At 41.1% G+C, this 15,597-nt stretch overlaps 1 protein-coding gene across 1 annotated transcript; it reads left to right on the top strand.

Moving 5' to 3' along the window:
• Nucleotides 1-227: 227 nt before the first annotated feature.
• LOC125519417 lies at nucleotides 228-8,849 on the top strand. The gene is made up of 8 exons (XM_048684230.1): nucleotides 228-1,206; nucleotides 1,295-1,492; nucleotides 1,578-1,857; nucleotides 5,314-5,316; nucleotides 5,434-5,520; nucleotides 6,739-6,991; nucleotides 7,889-7,893; nucleotides 8,347-8,849. The coding sequence occupies exons 1-8, from the start codon at nucleotides 259-261 to the stop codon at nucleotides 8,847-8,849; spliced, it is 2,277 nt and encodes a 758-aa protein (XP_048540187.1). The 5' UTR covers nucleotides 228-258.
• The last annotated feature ends 6,748 nt before the right edge of the window (nucleotides 8,850-15,597 follow it).

Consider the following 15,597-nt stretch of genomic DNA (forward strand, 5'->3'; position numbering starts at 1 on the left):
ATGTTGTCTGTAGCAACGCACGGGCATCTACTAGTGAAAATTAGATAGGAGATAGCACACACCAACCAACGCTGGGCTGGGCTGGACGGAGCACTTAAAACAAAATGGACCGGAAGTGGAAATGTGGAATGTTGGCCGAAGCTCGGTACTACTTGCTCAGTCCCCACCTGGTAGCAGTACTACTTGCTCAGTCCCCACCTGGTAGCATAATTCTAGGGTTTCCTTGTCACTGCCGTCGGAGGTGAGATCCGGGCCTCGATGGAGCCGACCTCGGGGCCTCGCCGGAGTTCCACCCAGGAGCCGGATGGCCCATACGACGGAGCGGATCGCATCAGCGCCCTCCCCGACGACCTGCTCCTCGACATCCTCGCCCGCCTCCCCTGCGCCGGCGCCGCCGCGCGCACTGGCGTCCTCTCCCGCCGGTGGCACGGCCTCTGGGCCCGTCTCCGCCAGATCATCTTCCGCGACGTGCCCTTCCTCTCGCTCGAGGCGGCGCTCGGCCGCGTCCCTCCTCCCCCGCCAGCGGTTTCCCTCCTCGGAATCCGCGTCCCCCAGAAGCGGTGGCGCAGCGTCTTGGCCATCCCCAACGAGGACCAGGTAGACAGCGCCGTCGTCAATTCGCTGCTCCGGGCCGCGGCGCGGCTCGCGCCAGAGAAGCTCGTCTTCCACCTTCCTGCCTACTTAATCGGCCGTTTCCGTCTCGCCGTCGACCTGCCTCGCCTGGACGGCGCCACCTCCATCGCGCTGGGCTTTCCCTCCCCCTACTCCCTACGCTTGCCGGACGGTGCCGACTTCCCAGCACTCGAGGCGCTGTCCCTGACATACTGCAGCACCGACCTCGACGCCTGGCTCTCCTGCTGTCCGCGCTTGCGCACGCTCCGCGTCTGCAGGGTCTTGTTTCCTAACCACAAGTGCGACATTAGGGTCAACTCCCTGTCGCTGCAGGAGCTTGTTGTGTACCGCGAGCTCAGCTTGACACAGCAAGTCGACATCGTTGCGCCAGCGCTGAAGGAATTGACCATGTCATTTAGAACAAAGAAGCTGATCAGCATCTCTCTCTTGACACCATTGGTGGAAAAGGTTTCGTGGCACTGCTACTACTCGGGGCCGTATATTGTGTTTGGTCTCTGGGGCATCAACAAGTTGCAGCTACAGACGGCAGACAAACAAGGACAGCTATCCTCCCTGCAAATTCATGCCTACGCGGTGCGTCCCCTCGACTGCTCTATCTACTGCAAACTCTTAGTAAATTAATTTTGTGAATGATATATATCTTTGCAAATTGTTTTTTTAGGACACGTCTTTTCTTCACGCCGAGGCGGGCAACTTCGCGCAGGAGATAGAGAAACATATGGTTGCCGCCTTCTCTGTTTTAGAGCTGCATCTCACAGCAAAGAGGCATGCTTTTGGAGTGTTTGTGTTTCATCTCCTTGGGATGGATCGGATTCGTACTGCTACGCGGAGGCTTAAGGTCGACCTACAGAGATCAGCGGTAATTCTCTGCTCTGCTTATAACCCCAACTGATTATATACCCCAATAATACATTGTGTGGTTATTCAACTTTTTTGGGTTTTAGATGAAAGAAGGATGCACGCCACTTTGTCCTTGTGAGTTTCCGAACTGGAAGTCCCAAATTATCTGCTTGGCTGCTCTCGAAGAAGTGGAGTTCAATGGCTTAGAAGGAGAGGATCATGAGTTTGATTTACTTAAATTGATACTCGGATGTGCACCGATGTTAAAAAGAATGATCGTGAAGCTGTCAGAGGAGACCTCGGCAAGTAATGATGGATGCGCAAAGATATGCAACATCTTCAATGCATGTTCTTCTGTGGACTGTGATGTTTATGACAGCTCTGGTGAGTATCTGTTTGGCATGCATTATTAGCATCTCCTAGATAAAACAGAGATATAACTGTTAATCGTTGTGTAAAATTCGTCGAATATGTGGCGTTGGCATGCCAATTATAAAGTTTGGTTGTGCATGTCTATTCATTAGCTGATTAAACTTCAATATTTTTGTAGAAATATAAACTGAATGCTGGATTGTCTGATAAGGAAAAATCAATATTCTTAATCAGCCTTCCTTGCCTAAATTGCTCTTTTGCATTTCGAAATCTTCCTTATTGATCTTGCCCTACTGTTTTGTGTTTGTATATTTGACTTTCTTGGTTAGCTGAAGTGTCCCATCTGAATTCACTGGCCTTGGGTTTGGTACAAACTCTCTTCAGCAAGTACTTTGCCTATTGTTTCAGGTGTCAGGCTGTATTCCATTTTATTTGCCAACTAGTGGAATAGCCCGCGCAAAATACGTGGCTAGATTCATCATGTGTTTTTTACTATTTCATTTGCTATCTTAAATGTGCATACGTTTTTTCTTAAAGTTGTTATATAATGAAGCGTGACATTCGAATTCAAGGGAACTCAATTCATAATAAGCATTTGTTAGCGTTGAAAAAAACATGTCTAAATGTGTAATCCAAATACCCTTATGCAGTTCTCTATGAAGCAAGCCCAATTTTGTTCGGTCTACGAAATTGCTAGGCACACAGACTCAATTTTGTTCGGCCCATTTTGGCTTCTTTATTTGCCACATCATATCCTAAGCCTGACTACAAGGGCATCATTGTCTTCTCTACCCCGGTTGTGCAAATTAACCAAAACTTTTATCGCAGCGAACATAGGTGTATGCTGACTTGGAGGTTTAGGTGTGATTTGAACATGATGGCAGGGTTGAGTTGGCTATTGTACGTGAGCCATATCTCTTTGGTATATCTGGAGAAAACAAATAATTTGTAATTATTTCAATCTTATAAGGAATTTTTTTAGTGTTTTTATATTTTCACTACGAATTGTCACTTAGCACCTATTATGTTGGATGTACCTTCTCTATTCTTATATCGTGTGTCCGTGTATTTGCATATCAAGATTATAATACGAGATCTCCCCTGTGTAAAAATGTAATATTTCTTCATTTTGTTGTTTCCATATAATTATGGCCCAAAGTTGTAGTTTGTGCACTGCCTATGCCATAAGAAACTTTATTTCACCTGGTCGCATCCACTGTGTGCTTTGCTTTAACAATCAACGTAAATGTTTCACTTTGTTTGTACTTACTCATAGGTTCAAGCCATAGCCACATGTTGGAGAGGATTGTTGCCCCAAGTATAGTATCTAGTAAATCCAATGATACGTCTTCTGTCACTACGCCCATCCAGTTCTATACGCTAGTGAAATTACCAAATAACCTACTGTTCCAAATTCAAAGAATCTTACATGTATAAGTATGATGACTACATTTAATCTGTTTATATGTATAGCCTGCATGGTGGATATATTTTTGGGTCTGTCTAGGACACATCTAGATGTGACATAACTATGTCACATCTAACCTGATAAGCACTATGTTTATGGTCTATTTTTTTTGTCCCAGCTTTTTTTTATTTCTTGTTGCTGCGTAGTTATTTTTAGGAGGTTAGATGTGACATCATTAAAAAACATCTAGATGTGAATTAGACAAATTGTATATTTTTTGAAAGATATGACAACATATTTTGTATGAGGGTCGTCATGAAAAATTGATATATTTGAAGAAATATATTTAATGGCCTAGATCCTTTCAAATTAACACCTATAATTTTAAACAAAGAATTATCACTGAGCATTTGACTTGTTAAAAAATATATTGGTAGATAATTCAGTATCACATTGTTGACAGTTGATTTGCGATCTAACGCTTTAAAAAATCTCAAAATTAATATAATATATATGAAAACTACAACTCTAAATATACATAACACATGTAGTCATGCCAATTGGTGGTTTACTTTGCTAGTTACAACGTATTTTAGTTTGCAACTGAACAATTTGATTTTCACAGAAGACGTTTTTTACAATTAGAAAATCTCAAATTTGTATAATTATTACGTAGACAATTGATATGTATACTTATTCAATTCTTATGGTGCTATAGATTTAAAAGTCATGTCAACATTTTTTGTGTGGAAAAACTGGCCCCGCCGGTGCAGAGATACGACACTAGCGCCGATTGGAGAAGAGGGCGACCCGGGTGGACTGCCGTGGAAGACTTGACTTCCGGCGATTGCCGGCGACTGGCGTGATGCCGATCTCCTTCCTCTCCACCTCTTCTTCTCCCTCCTCTCCTCACCCCCTCCTTGCTCCCTAGCCGATCCTCCCTGTCTCTGCTCGCCTCATCCACTCAATCCTCTCTTTGCTGCCTTCTTTCTCTGTCTCTTCCCTCTCAGATCCCGTTCCCATCTTCTCGATCCAGCCTGATCTAATCCGACGGAGGCCCTCCTGGCCAGATCCGGTTACTCCTCGCCGCCCCCCCCCCCCCCCCCCCCCCCCCCTCCCCCCCCCCCCACACACACAACCCACTTTCGTTACTCCCAGCCCTGTATTCCTTCTAGTTCGAGTCAAGCTGCAGTAGAATATCAGGATGACTTTAGCTCCTCTTGCCAACGAGATAGAGTGGATCTTAGGAGTGGTCAAGGGGGGAGGAGATGGAATTTGATGCTGTAGTACATGGGAACATGACCGACTCTTTTTCTTGGGCAATGGCGCATGGCCCTAACGCGTCTCGGGCGCCATGAAAGCCATAGCTTGGAATTGCCGAGGTATGGGCCGAGACCTCGGCAATGAACGTATGCTATTTCTGGCCAATCTGATTCGTTCTACTAAAGCTCAGGTAACCTTTGTTTCCGAAATCAAATCTTCCAAGGTTCGGTCGGTTGATCTTGTTAATAGGTTTGATGTTGCTAATAGTTTTGTTGTTCCTTCTAGAGGAGCCTCTGGAGGGCTTTGGCTTATGTGGAATGATGAACTCAATGTGTCTGTTCATAGTGCCTCCTTTCATTATATTTTAGCTAATGTAGTTCATCTAGCCTCGGGTGTTCACTTTTGTTTGATTTGTATATATGGTGACCCCTACCATAGGCAGACTAGTGCTATTTGGAGTCAAGTTTCTGCTTTTGTGTATGATAACTTGGGTAAGCCCATGATGTGTATTGGAGACCTTAATGACATCTTGTTTGATACAGATGGTTGTAATGGTAGTGTTAATTATTATCGCATGTCTGCTTTTCATTCCCTTGTTAAAAATTGTGGTTTTTTTTATATTGGTTTTAGTGGTCCTGCGTATACTTGGCGTAACAAACAGCATACTGTTAATCCTATTTACAGACGTCTAGACCGATGCCTTGTCAACTCTGACTGGTGTGCGCATTATCCTAATTCTAAAGTGCTCAACTTACCTATTATTCTCAGTGATCATGCGCCCATTCTCATTTCTACAGACGGTAATTTTCTTAAGCCGAGGCAAACTTTTAAATTTGAAAACTGGTGGTTGCTTGAAAAAGACTTTACTAGCTTTGCAAAATCTGCTTGGAATAATTGCACTTTTACCTCTTTTGCAGCAAAGTCTTCTTCTTTGGCAGGTTCTTTGAAGAAGTGGTGCAAGAAGAAAAAGCCCTTCCAGCAAGAGCTTTTGGAAATTGAGTCCAGTATTAATCAGATTCAGCAGCTTCCAATTCAGCAGCAAAATCACACTTTGAAAAGCTCTCTCACTCTTAGGTATGAACAAACTCTCTCTAAGCTCAATCAATTTTATAAACAGAGAAGTAAGAAGGGTTGGGCCACTGCTGGTGATCGTAATACTAAGTTTTTTCATCAGGCTGTGATCAAAAGAAGAAAAAGAAATACTATTTGTTCCATTAAGGATGAGAATGATGTGCTTCATTTTAAACCTAGTGCTATCACTAATACTTTTGTCAATTATTTTAGATACATCTTCTCTTCGCCAAACAATAACACTGCAAGGCCTTTTCTTAATACTCGTTTGCCTGACAACTCTTTGGATCCTACTTACTTTCTTCCAGATAAACATGAGATTTTGCAGATTCTCAAAGATATGAAGTTGAATGCTTCTCCGGGTCCGGATGGATTTAATGTTGAATTTTATCTGGCAGCATGGGATTGGATTGGCAAGGAAGTTACTCAACTTGTGACTACCTTTTATAAAACTGGTATTTTACCTCCTCATATCAATGACACTAATATTGCTCTCATTCCAAAAAAGTTAGTTTCTCAAGTTCCTATGGATTATCGTCCCATTAGCCTTTGTAATGTTGTCTACAAAATCATTGCGAAATCATTGGCTAATAGGATTAAGCCTCATCTTCCGGACTATATTGATCCGGCATAACAAGCCTTTATTGAGGGTAGAAGAATTAGCGATAACATCATTATTGCTCAAGAGATTACTCACTCCTTCGCTCTAAAATCGTGGAATCATCATGCTTTCATGCTCAAGATAGATCTTGCTAAAGCTTTTAATCATCTTGAATGGAGTTTCATTGTGTCTGCTCTTGCACGTAAAGGTCTGCATGGTCATTTCATTAATTTGATTCATGCTTGCATTTCTTCTCCTACTTTCTCTGTGCTTATTAATGGGCAGCCTTCTCATAAATTTAAAAGTTTCAGAGGTATTCGTCAAGGCTGTCCCATGTCGCCTTATTTGTTTGTTATTGCTATCAATGAATTATCTGTTGCTCTTAATGAAGCTCTAGCTGCTCATCATCTCCAGGGTATTTCACTTGGTCCAGATTGCCCTTCTATTCATTCTCTGTTGTTTGCAGATGATCTGTTGGTTTGTGGTCAAGCCACTATGCAGGAAGCAAATTCTATGGCTCAACTCATCCATCACTTTTGTTATATTTCAGGTCAAACACCAAATTGGGCCAAATCTGCTATTCTTTTTAGTACTCATGTTAGTCAAACCACTATTCAAGAGATTAAGCAAGTTTTTCCTGTTTCTATCATGGATAACAATTTCACCCACCTTGGTCATCTGCTTATTCTTCCTGCTAAAAATAGAACTGCTGCTTACAACTTTGTTATTGATAAATTTCTGAATAAATTGCCTGCTTACAAAGCTAATATGCTCTCTCATGCTGCTAGGCTTGAGCTCATTAGGTCTGTGTTCTCTGCTATTCCTGTGTACTACATGTCTAATATTTTGTTTACCAAGAAGTTTATAGCCAAACTCACTGCTATTATAAGGAACTTTTGGTGGACAGGAATCAGAGAGAATAATTCTAACAAGAGCCTTTGTCTTAGGGCTTGGAAGGACATTTGCAATTCCAAACAGGAAGGTGGTCTTGGCATTAGGAACTTGCAAGCAATTAATGAGGGCTTACTTCTTGCAGCTGCTTGGAGGCTTGCTAAAGACCCTTCCTCCCACCTTCATCTTGTGCTGAAATCTAAATACTTCCATGATGCCTCTATTTGGACTGCTATTTCTACTACTCCAAAACATGCTTTCTGGTCATCCATTTTAAAAATGTTGCCTAAACTGAAAGATCACTCTTTTTACCAACTCACGCAAGGGAATATCTCTCTTTGGAGTACCCCTTGGTGTTCCCTTTGGGATTCTGTTCATGACAATCTTATTATTCAGCCTTCAGGATACATATATCCTTCTCTTGTTAAGGACCTTTGGATACCGGGTCAGAAAGTCTGGAACAATGACCTCATTAACTCTCTTTTTCAACAGCCTCTAGCCTCTGTTATCGTTCAAACTGACATTATTCACCAAGATTGCCCGGATATATTATGTTGGGATCTAACTCCTAATGGTACTTGTTCTTCCAAGTCCACTTATAAATTGTGTTTGCAGGATATTCATGCCAATCCAAGAAATACTCCTTCCCAAGTTTCTTTGCAGATGAAAAATCTTCTCAAGTTGATTTGGAAGCAAAAGTTGATGATCCCCAGAGTTCAAACTTTCGCTTGGAGATTCCTTCCGAAAGCTCTTCCCACATGTTTGAGGGTTGGGCGCTTTTCCGTACATATTTCTCAATATTGTTGCAGATGTGGTCAGCAAGAGGATGAGGTTCACATGTTTTTTCTTTGTGACTTCACTAGAGCTGCTTGGTTTTCTCATCCTTGGTTCATCAGAACAGATGCTTTAGTTCAGATCTATACCAATATCCATAGTATAATTCTTACTTTACTTAATATGAACCATCTGCATGCTTCTGTTGTCAACATTCTAAATTTTATGTGGTGTCTTTGGAAAGCGAGGAATGATTATCTTTTTAATAGAAAGAAAGCTACCCCTCACCAAGTTAATATTGCTGCTACTTCTTTATCTAATGATTTCTGTGATCTGCTTAACAGTTCTTCACACCATCAGCCTCAAAACTCCAGTTGTATCTTAACCCATACTAATCAACTTCCCTTGCAGGGACAAACGCTTAAATCAGATCTTCTTATCACGGGACCGAAAGTATATACTGATGCATCTTTTAAGTGCAAAAAAATTCCAGGTTTATTGCAGGGAACAGCAGCCACTGGAGTTGGTATCTACATTTCTTTGCCGCACGATCAGAAGGAAGTCAGCGTGCAGATTCAAGCTTCCACCTCAATTACAAGTACTCCTCTGCAGGCTGAAGCGTTTGCTCTTCTCTTGGCTGCAAAAGTAGCTAAATGTCTCAACATCAGCCAGCCGACCTTCCTCACAGACTGTCTCTCTTTGGCTTCATTTGCGGCTAGTAGAAAGATTACTGAAACTGCTACCCCTTGGACTATCAGGAAAGTTTTAGCTGATTTCTTCTGCTACTCTTCAGACCTTCAACCTAGAGTGTTCCATATTTCCAGGGAAATTAATGAAATTGCTCACAACGTCGCTCATCAGGTTCTTACATCAAATGTAGAACCTGACATATGTTGTTTTGCTTCGGCTCACAGGAACATGGCTTGCCCTGTAGTTTCTCTCCTCTCTAATTTCGAGTTTGAGGGCTTTGTAATTCATGCTGTACGTTGCTATTGAGCTGAGCTGAATGGAAAGTTTGGCGCTTCGTGCGCCTTTTGTTGTTCAAAAAAAAACATTTTTTGTGTGGTATGTCAATAAGTTTTTATCCGGATTATCGTGAAGAACTGACACATTTGAAGGAGTATATGTACCGTACTGCCACAGCTCTTTTTTATTGCCTTTTGCTTTCCATCCAAAGCAGCTCACGCGTACTGGTATTGGACTTGTATTCGGTTTTGCTTTTACATCTGGACACGCAGGTCACACGTATTGGTATTGGACTCATGCAGATTGCCTAATATGGACCTTCCTTTTTTGCATAGCTAACCTTGCTGTCTGTGTACCTTATGATGTTTTTTTACGGGAGTACTTTTTTTTTACTTATGATGTTATGCATAGGCATATACATGGGAAACGTGGTAGTTTTTTTCTGGAGCAACGTGGCAGCTCTTTATGTTTATACGGACATGTTAAATATGTCACATAAAAACTTTAAATCTTAGCCATTATTATTTTGATCAAACTGTGCAAATATCATTAGCATCTGTGGACCAACCTAGAGGCTTGTTCGACTTTTGTTTTAATACACATATAATAGAAGATAACAATATTATGTGGTCTGCATTGGTGACAGAAGAATGTGCACCTGAAGTTAGTTGTCTCATTTGAATTTTTCATCGACTGTTGGGTTTCTTTCTACTCTCAACCTATTGTGTTATACTACATTTGTATCAAAATATAAGACATTTTTGCAGTTCAAAAAACATCGTATATTTTGGTACGGAGTATTTGACAACATTCCTATGCATACTCCACATTTGGTTCTTGCGGTTCTCATCGAAGTTTGTTTCAATTTGCCTCCTCCGCAGGGCTAATTCTTGGTTGCTTCAATTGATCATCTGGCGTGCTCTTTTGCTAAAATTGCCCCTTGACGTGATTCTCATCCTTAGGTCTGCGGATTCATGGTGTGCATTGGCAAGATCATCCTTAGTTCAGCGGATTCGTGGTGCGCATTGACAAATTCTCAGGACTTTGCTTGGTTGCTTCTACTGATCATCTGGCGTGTTTCATTGCCAGTGTACTGTACTAGCTGTATACAAGGTGCTCAGTTATATCTTGTGTGGTTTGTATGATGTTTGACTATTGAATTAATGCACTCTACTCATGTCATGAGTCAATTGCCCGAAGCTGATAATCATGTTAAGCCTATGGTTCTAATTCCTATTTTGGGTATTCTCATTGTGACGATGCACTGCATGTTTTCAGCAGGAGTAAAATGATCTGCAGTGAATGTTCCCCTTACCGCTCTTTTTGTTTATACAGCTGTGCTTGGATGAACCAAACAGCTCTGTGAGATAGCTCAGTATCTTAAACTACTGCAACTATATGATGTATTGAAGATGCATCTTGAGTAACTTCGATTTAGTAGAATCTGCGTCATTTTGTGTTCGGCGCAAGGTTCGAGACATTGCTGCAGTGGGTGGGGGGTGCTTAGCTCACCCCCCCCCCCCCCCCCCCCCCCCCCCCCCCCCCCCCCCCCCCCCCCCCCCCCCCCCACAACACACACACCACTCTCTTCGTGCTACTGGCAGGGTTCTTTCAGCTGATCTTAGTGTTACTGTTGCTGGTTAGGCCTCTGCTTTTGTTCATCAGTGGCGGTCGGCATGCCGTTAGCTCTTCATACCAACTGAGGCTTGGATTTTTTTTGTCTCTTGCCTATGGTAGGTCTTTTCTTGTCGCTCACCATCCTTTTGCTGTCGTAATCGCGGATATTTTTAGATCTTGCTTAGTTTTTTGTCTGCGACTGTTTCTGTGTGTGGCTGCTGATCGTGCTAAGTTGTTTCTTCACTCCGATGCTCGTGCTATTTTGTCCCCTCTTTCTGGGGTTTGCTGCATTCGATTTTTATTGTGCCTCTTCTCCTCACTTGTCGTCCATTTTCTTTCATCGTCTTGGTTGCAGCTATTCAGAGCAGCTAATTGTTCTTCGTTTGTGTCTTTTCTTATACCAACGTACTGTTGTTGGAGTTATAGATGTTAATGTGTTACTTTTGCGGCAGTGTTTGTAGAAAAATGATGAATTCTGGATGTGGAGTAGCCGTTCGCATGTCCAATGTGGCATAGAATCATTGTTCTTGGAAACTTCTCTTGGTTAATTTTGTAGAATAGTTGTGAATGTCAATGAGCAAGAAGTGTCCTCTTTCAATAGCCCATATCTTCCAACACAACAGGCTTAAGAAACAGTCAGCCGGCATCAGCGACAACTAATCACTTAACAAAACCATGGACAGGGGTCTTAAAGCTCATCACTAGCCCGTCAATATTTGGCTTGTTCCGGTGAATGATAGCAAGTAGGATATGGAGGTCGTGGCTCACTAGCTAGGACTAGAGATAGCCCTCCTAAAGATAGCTAGGCATGATAGCCATGGCTTGGAGTTACCATTCATGTGTCTATCTTAAATTGTGAGCGATGGCTCATCTAAAGTTGGTTCTAAACTTTGATGTGCCTAACCTTCTAAACATTACGCATTTTATCGCTTCATGGTGGCTTGGAGTTTTCCTTCACTAATAAGAGGCGCTTTGCAAGAGTTTGATTATTTGATGATGTAGGTGTTTTCACAAGCTCAATGTAAATTACCTGGAGATGCTTCAAATCCTGTACAACTTTGCTCAATCATGTATTGTTGGCATCCTGAAACTGTACCTGTTTTGCTGCACTGTTGCCTGGCTGTAATAGAGTCATGGTATTCTTTGCAGTCGAGAACCCATCCATTACAGAGTACAAATGGTGATTCAATTTCTACCATTGAGACTGTTCTCAATTATCATCGAAACCACTGGTAAACTTACAAAGAACATAACTAAAACAGTGGTGGTATTCTATTATTGCTGCAGAATAAACTAAAACTACTGAAGAAATTTAGCAATTTAGTAGCAAATAGAATTCTATTTCAAAGTATTTTCAGTCAATTTCAAAGCGCATTCAGCTTGCAAGTTGAGAACAATGTATCTCTAAGAATAGAGAATGCATACGTACATTAGAACTTGTGAGGAAAAAAAATAAGATAGCAGTCCACTGGCCACCCTATGAATTTCTAGAAAACTTCATTTGCTCGGTAGTCGACAGTTTATCTTGGCAAGATGTCGCATGCCTTCCACTAATGCCAGCAGTTATTTTCAGATCACCTGATTTCGTGAGCCCTAACCACGTTGTTATGCTTGTTATAGAGATTCTGATGGTAGTTGGAGGGCTTGAGACACGCATCCATGACATGAACATGTGATGGTGCCTGTTTCAAAACCTGAGTCCGGCATGCCGCTGCCACACATCCATACAGGCTTCCACGGTTGAGTTATGAGAGATGACGATGAGCTATTGCTGCTAGGCAACGCAATACATGCTACAGAGAGATGGCGATCTAGAATCTGCCAAAAAAGATCTTCCAAAATATTAAATTTCTGTTACATAGAATTTGAAATTAGATGAATATGTGGGTAGAAGTATCGAAACGATAGAAAAGTTTAAGAAATCCACATACCTTGGACAGATGAGAGATCGGCATTAGCCGACGGGTTTTACTTTCCGTGCGTTCTTGACTTCCTCTCTTTTCCCGGAAAGGAGATCACATCAGTGTTTTACCCATAATGATGGTAGTGTTTACGTGAGGAACCGATCTGAAGAGTAGCATGGGGTGACCGACGCCTGCTGATTATCTTCATGTCAGCGTTCAAAACGTACAAACATGTAACTTGCCTGGTTGCTATTGGGGAGAAAGAGAAAGCGAGATTAGGGGCACACAGAAGGAGAGAATAACACGGGAGGCTCGCCAGATCAAAAGAAGTCACCATGGACGGGAGAAGGCTTGAGGAAGGAGAGGAGCGCCTGGCCACCAGGCAACTGGATTCATTTTTTCTTTCTGTTAGCGAGATTGGATTTGTATATTCCTTCTATACCAAGAAGCCACTTTTTTTTTCTGTGCCTATTCTTCCTCCCGTACGTGAAAGCATGAGGGCCTTTATTTTTATTTTAACTGTTATCAACAACGGTGATGCAAGATTGGATGGAGATTAATCTCATTTGGCTTCTTTTGAAAGAAAGAAAAGCTAATCGTATAACTATTGATTTCTAGTTTTTTTTTCTTTTGGCTTCTATGTTCCCAACTTCACGTGAAAGCCTTTTAAAAACATAACTCCATGTGAAAGCAATATGGGCCTTTCCAATCATCTTTTAATTGACATATGCTGGTTCATTTTTTTTCTTGTTTCTATTTTTGACGGGTTAATCTACACCGTAATAATTTGGCCCCACCAGATAAACGGCTCGTAATTTTTGATTAACGTGGTAATTTCTAGGGAGTCTGTAATTATTATAATATATATATATATATATTCTAGGGAGTCTGTAATTATTATAATATATATAATATATATAATAATATATAATATATAATATATAATAATAATAATAATAATAATAATAATAAAGTAAGTATAGAAGTATAGATATAGATAGATAGATATAGATATAGATATAGATGTTTACTCATATCAATGGCATAATCGGCTAATGAGCAATAATAACAAATCTCGGATGACAACACTTTCTCAAAATAATCATGATATGATATGACAAGATGGTATCTCGCTAGCCCTTTCTGAGACCGCAAAACATAAATGCAGAGCACCTTTAAAGATCAAGGACTGACTAGACATTGTAATTCATGATAAAAGAGATCCAGTCACAGTCATACTCAATGTAAACTAACAGTAATGGATGCAAATGACAGTGGTGCTCTTCAACTGATGCTTTTTACAAGAGGATGATGACTCAATATAAAAGTAAATAGATCGGCCCTTCGTAAAGGGAAGCAGAGATTTGTAATATGTGCCAGAGCTCGGTTTTGAAATAGATATGAATAACATTTTGAGCGGTATACTTTCATTGTCAATATAACAACCGAGAGATCTCGATATCTTTCATGCTACACACATTATAGGCGGTTCCCAAACAGAATGGTAAAGTTTATACTCCCCTCCACCAACAAGCATCAATCCATGGCTTGCTCGAAACAATGAGTGCCTCCAACTAACAAGAATCCCGGGGCAGTTTTGTTTGCAGTTATTTTGATTTGATTTGCATAAAGCATGGGACTGGGCATCCCGGTGACCAGCCATTTTCTTGTGAGTGAGGAGCGGAGTCCACCCATCTTAAAAATAACCCGCCTAGCATGGAAGATAAAGACAGACCTAGTTGATACATGAGCTATTCGAGCATACAAAACAGAATGTTTATTTGAAGGTTTAGAGTTTGGCACATACAAATTTACTTGAAACGGCAGGTAGATACCGTATATAGGTAGGTATGGTGGACTCATATGAAATAACTTTGGGGTTTATGGAATTGGATGCACAAGTAGTATTCCCGCTTAGTACAAGTGAAGGCTAGAAAAAGACTGGGAAGCGACCAGCTAGAGAGCGACAACAGTCATGAACATGCATTAAAATTAATCAACACCGAATGCAAGCATGAGTAGGATATAATGTACCATGAACATAAATATCATAGAGGCTATGTTGATTTTGTTTCAACTACATGCGTGAACATGTGCCAAGTAAAGTCACTCGAATCGTTCAAAAGAGGATACCACTCTATCATACCACATCACAACCATTTTAATAGCATGTTAGCACGCAAGGTAAACCATTATAAACTTCTAGCTAATTAAGCATGGCATAAGCAACTACAATCTCTAATTGTCATTGCAAATATGTTTCTTTCATAATAGGCTGAATCAGGAACGATGAACTAATCATATTTACAAAAACAAGAGAGGTCGAGTTCATACCAGATTTTCTCATCTCAATAAGTTCATCATATAATCATCATTATTGCCTTTCACTTGCATGACCGAATAGTGTGGATAATAATAATAGTGTACATGCATTGGACTAAGCTGAAATCTGCAAGCATTCAATTCAAGAGAGAAGACAAGGTAATTAATATGGGCTCTTTGTTACATCAACAGTAATGCATATGAGAGCCACTCAACATTTTCATTATGGTCTTCTCCTCTCGACCCTCAAAGAACAAGAAAATAAATAAAACTATTTACATGGGAAAGCTCCCAACAAGCAAAAGAAGAACGAGAAATCTTTTGGGGTTTTCTTTGAGGGTCAAGCAAAAGAAGAACAAGCAAAAGCAAAATAAAACTACAACATGAAAAGTAAACTAACTAAAAACTATAACATTTTTTTTGGTTTTTCTAAGGTTTTTCAAACACACAAGAAGAAAGCATAAAAAGGGAAATAAACTAGCATGGATATTACAATGAAAAAGTATGAGCACCGACAATTGGCATGAGTGTGTGAACATGAATGTAATGTCGGTGAGAGATACGTATTCCCCCAAGCTTAGGCTTTTGGCCTAAGTTGGTCTATGGGCACGACTGGCCTGGCGGATATCCAAAGTTATAGTTGGGGTCGTACTAAGAAGGATCCCCCTGGTGCCACTGGTTGGCGATCGCTTCCGGATTCCACTGATAAACAGACTACCGGTGAGGATCAAATTGTTGTTCCGGCTCTGGCTCTGTAGCTGATGTGGGGTTTCGGTAGGCGTGAATGGCCTCCGGCGGAACAAGATACTTGCCTGCAGATAAGTCAAACAAGGAAGGAGCAGGCAAAGTAATAGTCTCAGGGTGATTTCTATCAAATATCAGCTTGTACTTAAGCATCTTTTCCTTATTCTTAACAATAAAATAATGTGCTACCA

The sequence above is a fragment of the Triticum urartu genome, chromosome 7 (assembly GCF_003073215.2).
Source record: "Triticum urartu cultivar G1812 chromosome 7, Tu2.1, whole genome shotgun sequence".
Lineage (NCBI taxonomy): Eukaryota > Viridiplantae > Streptophyta > Magnoliopsida > Poales > Poaceae > Triticum > Triticum urartu.

Bases quoted from the DNA above. Each gene is read 5' to 3' on its own strand.
- LOC125519417 (XM_048684230.1), top strand. From the start codon at position 259: ATGGAGCCGACCTCGGGGCCTCGCCGGAGTTCCACCCAGGAGCCGGAT. The intron at 1,207-1,294 runs GTGCGTCCCCTC...TTGTTTTTTTAG, and splicing joins TGCAAATTCATGCCTACGCG to GACACGTCTTTTCTTCACGC. The intron at 1,493-1,577 runs GTAATTCTCTGC...TTTGGGTTTTAG, and splicing joins TCGACCTACAGAGATCAGCG to ATGAAAGAAGGATGCACGCC.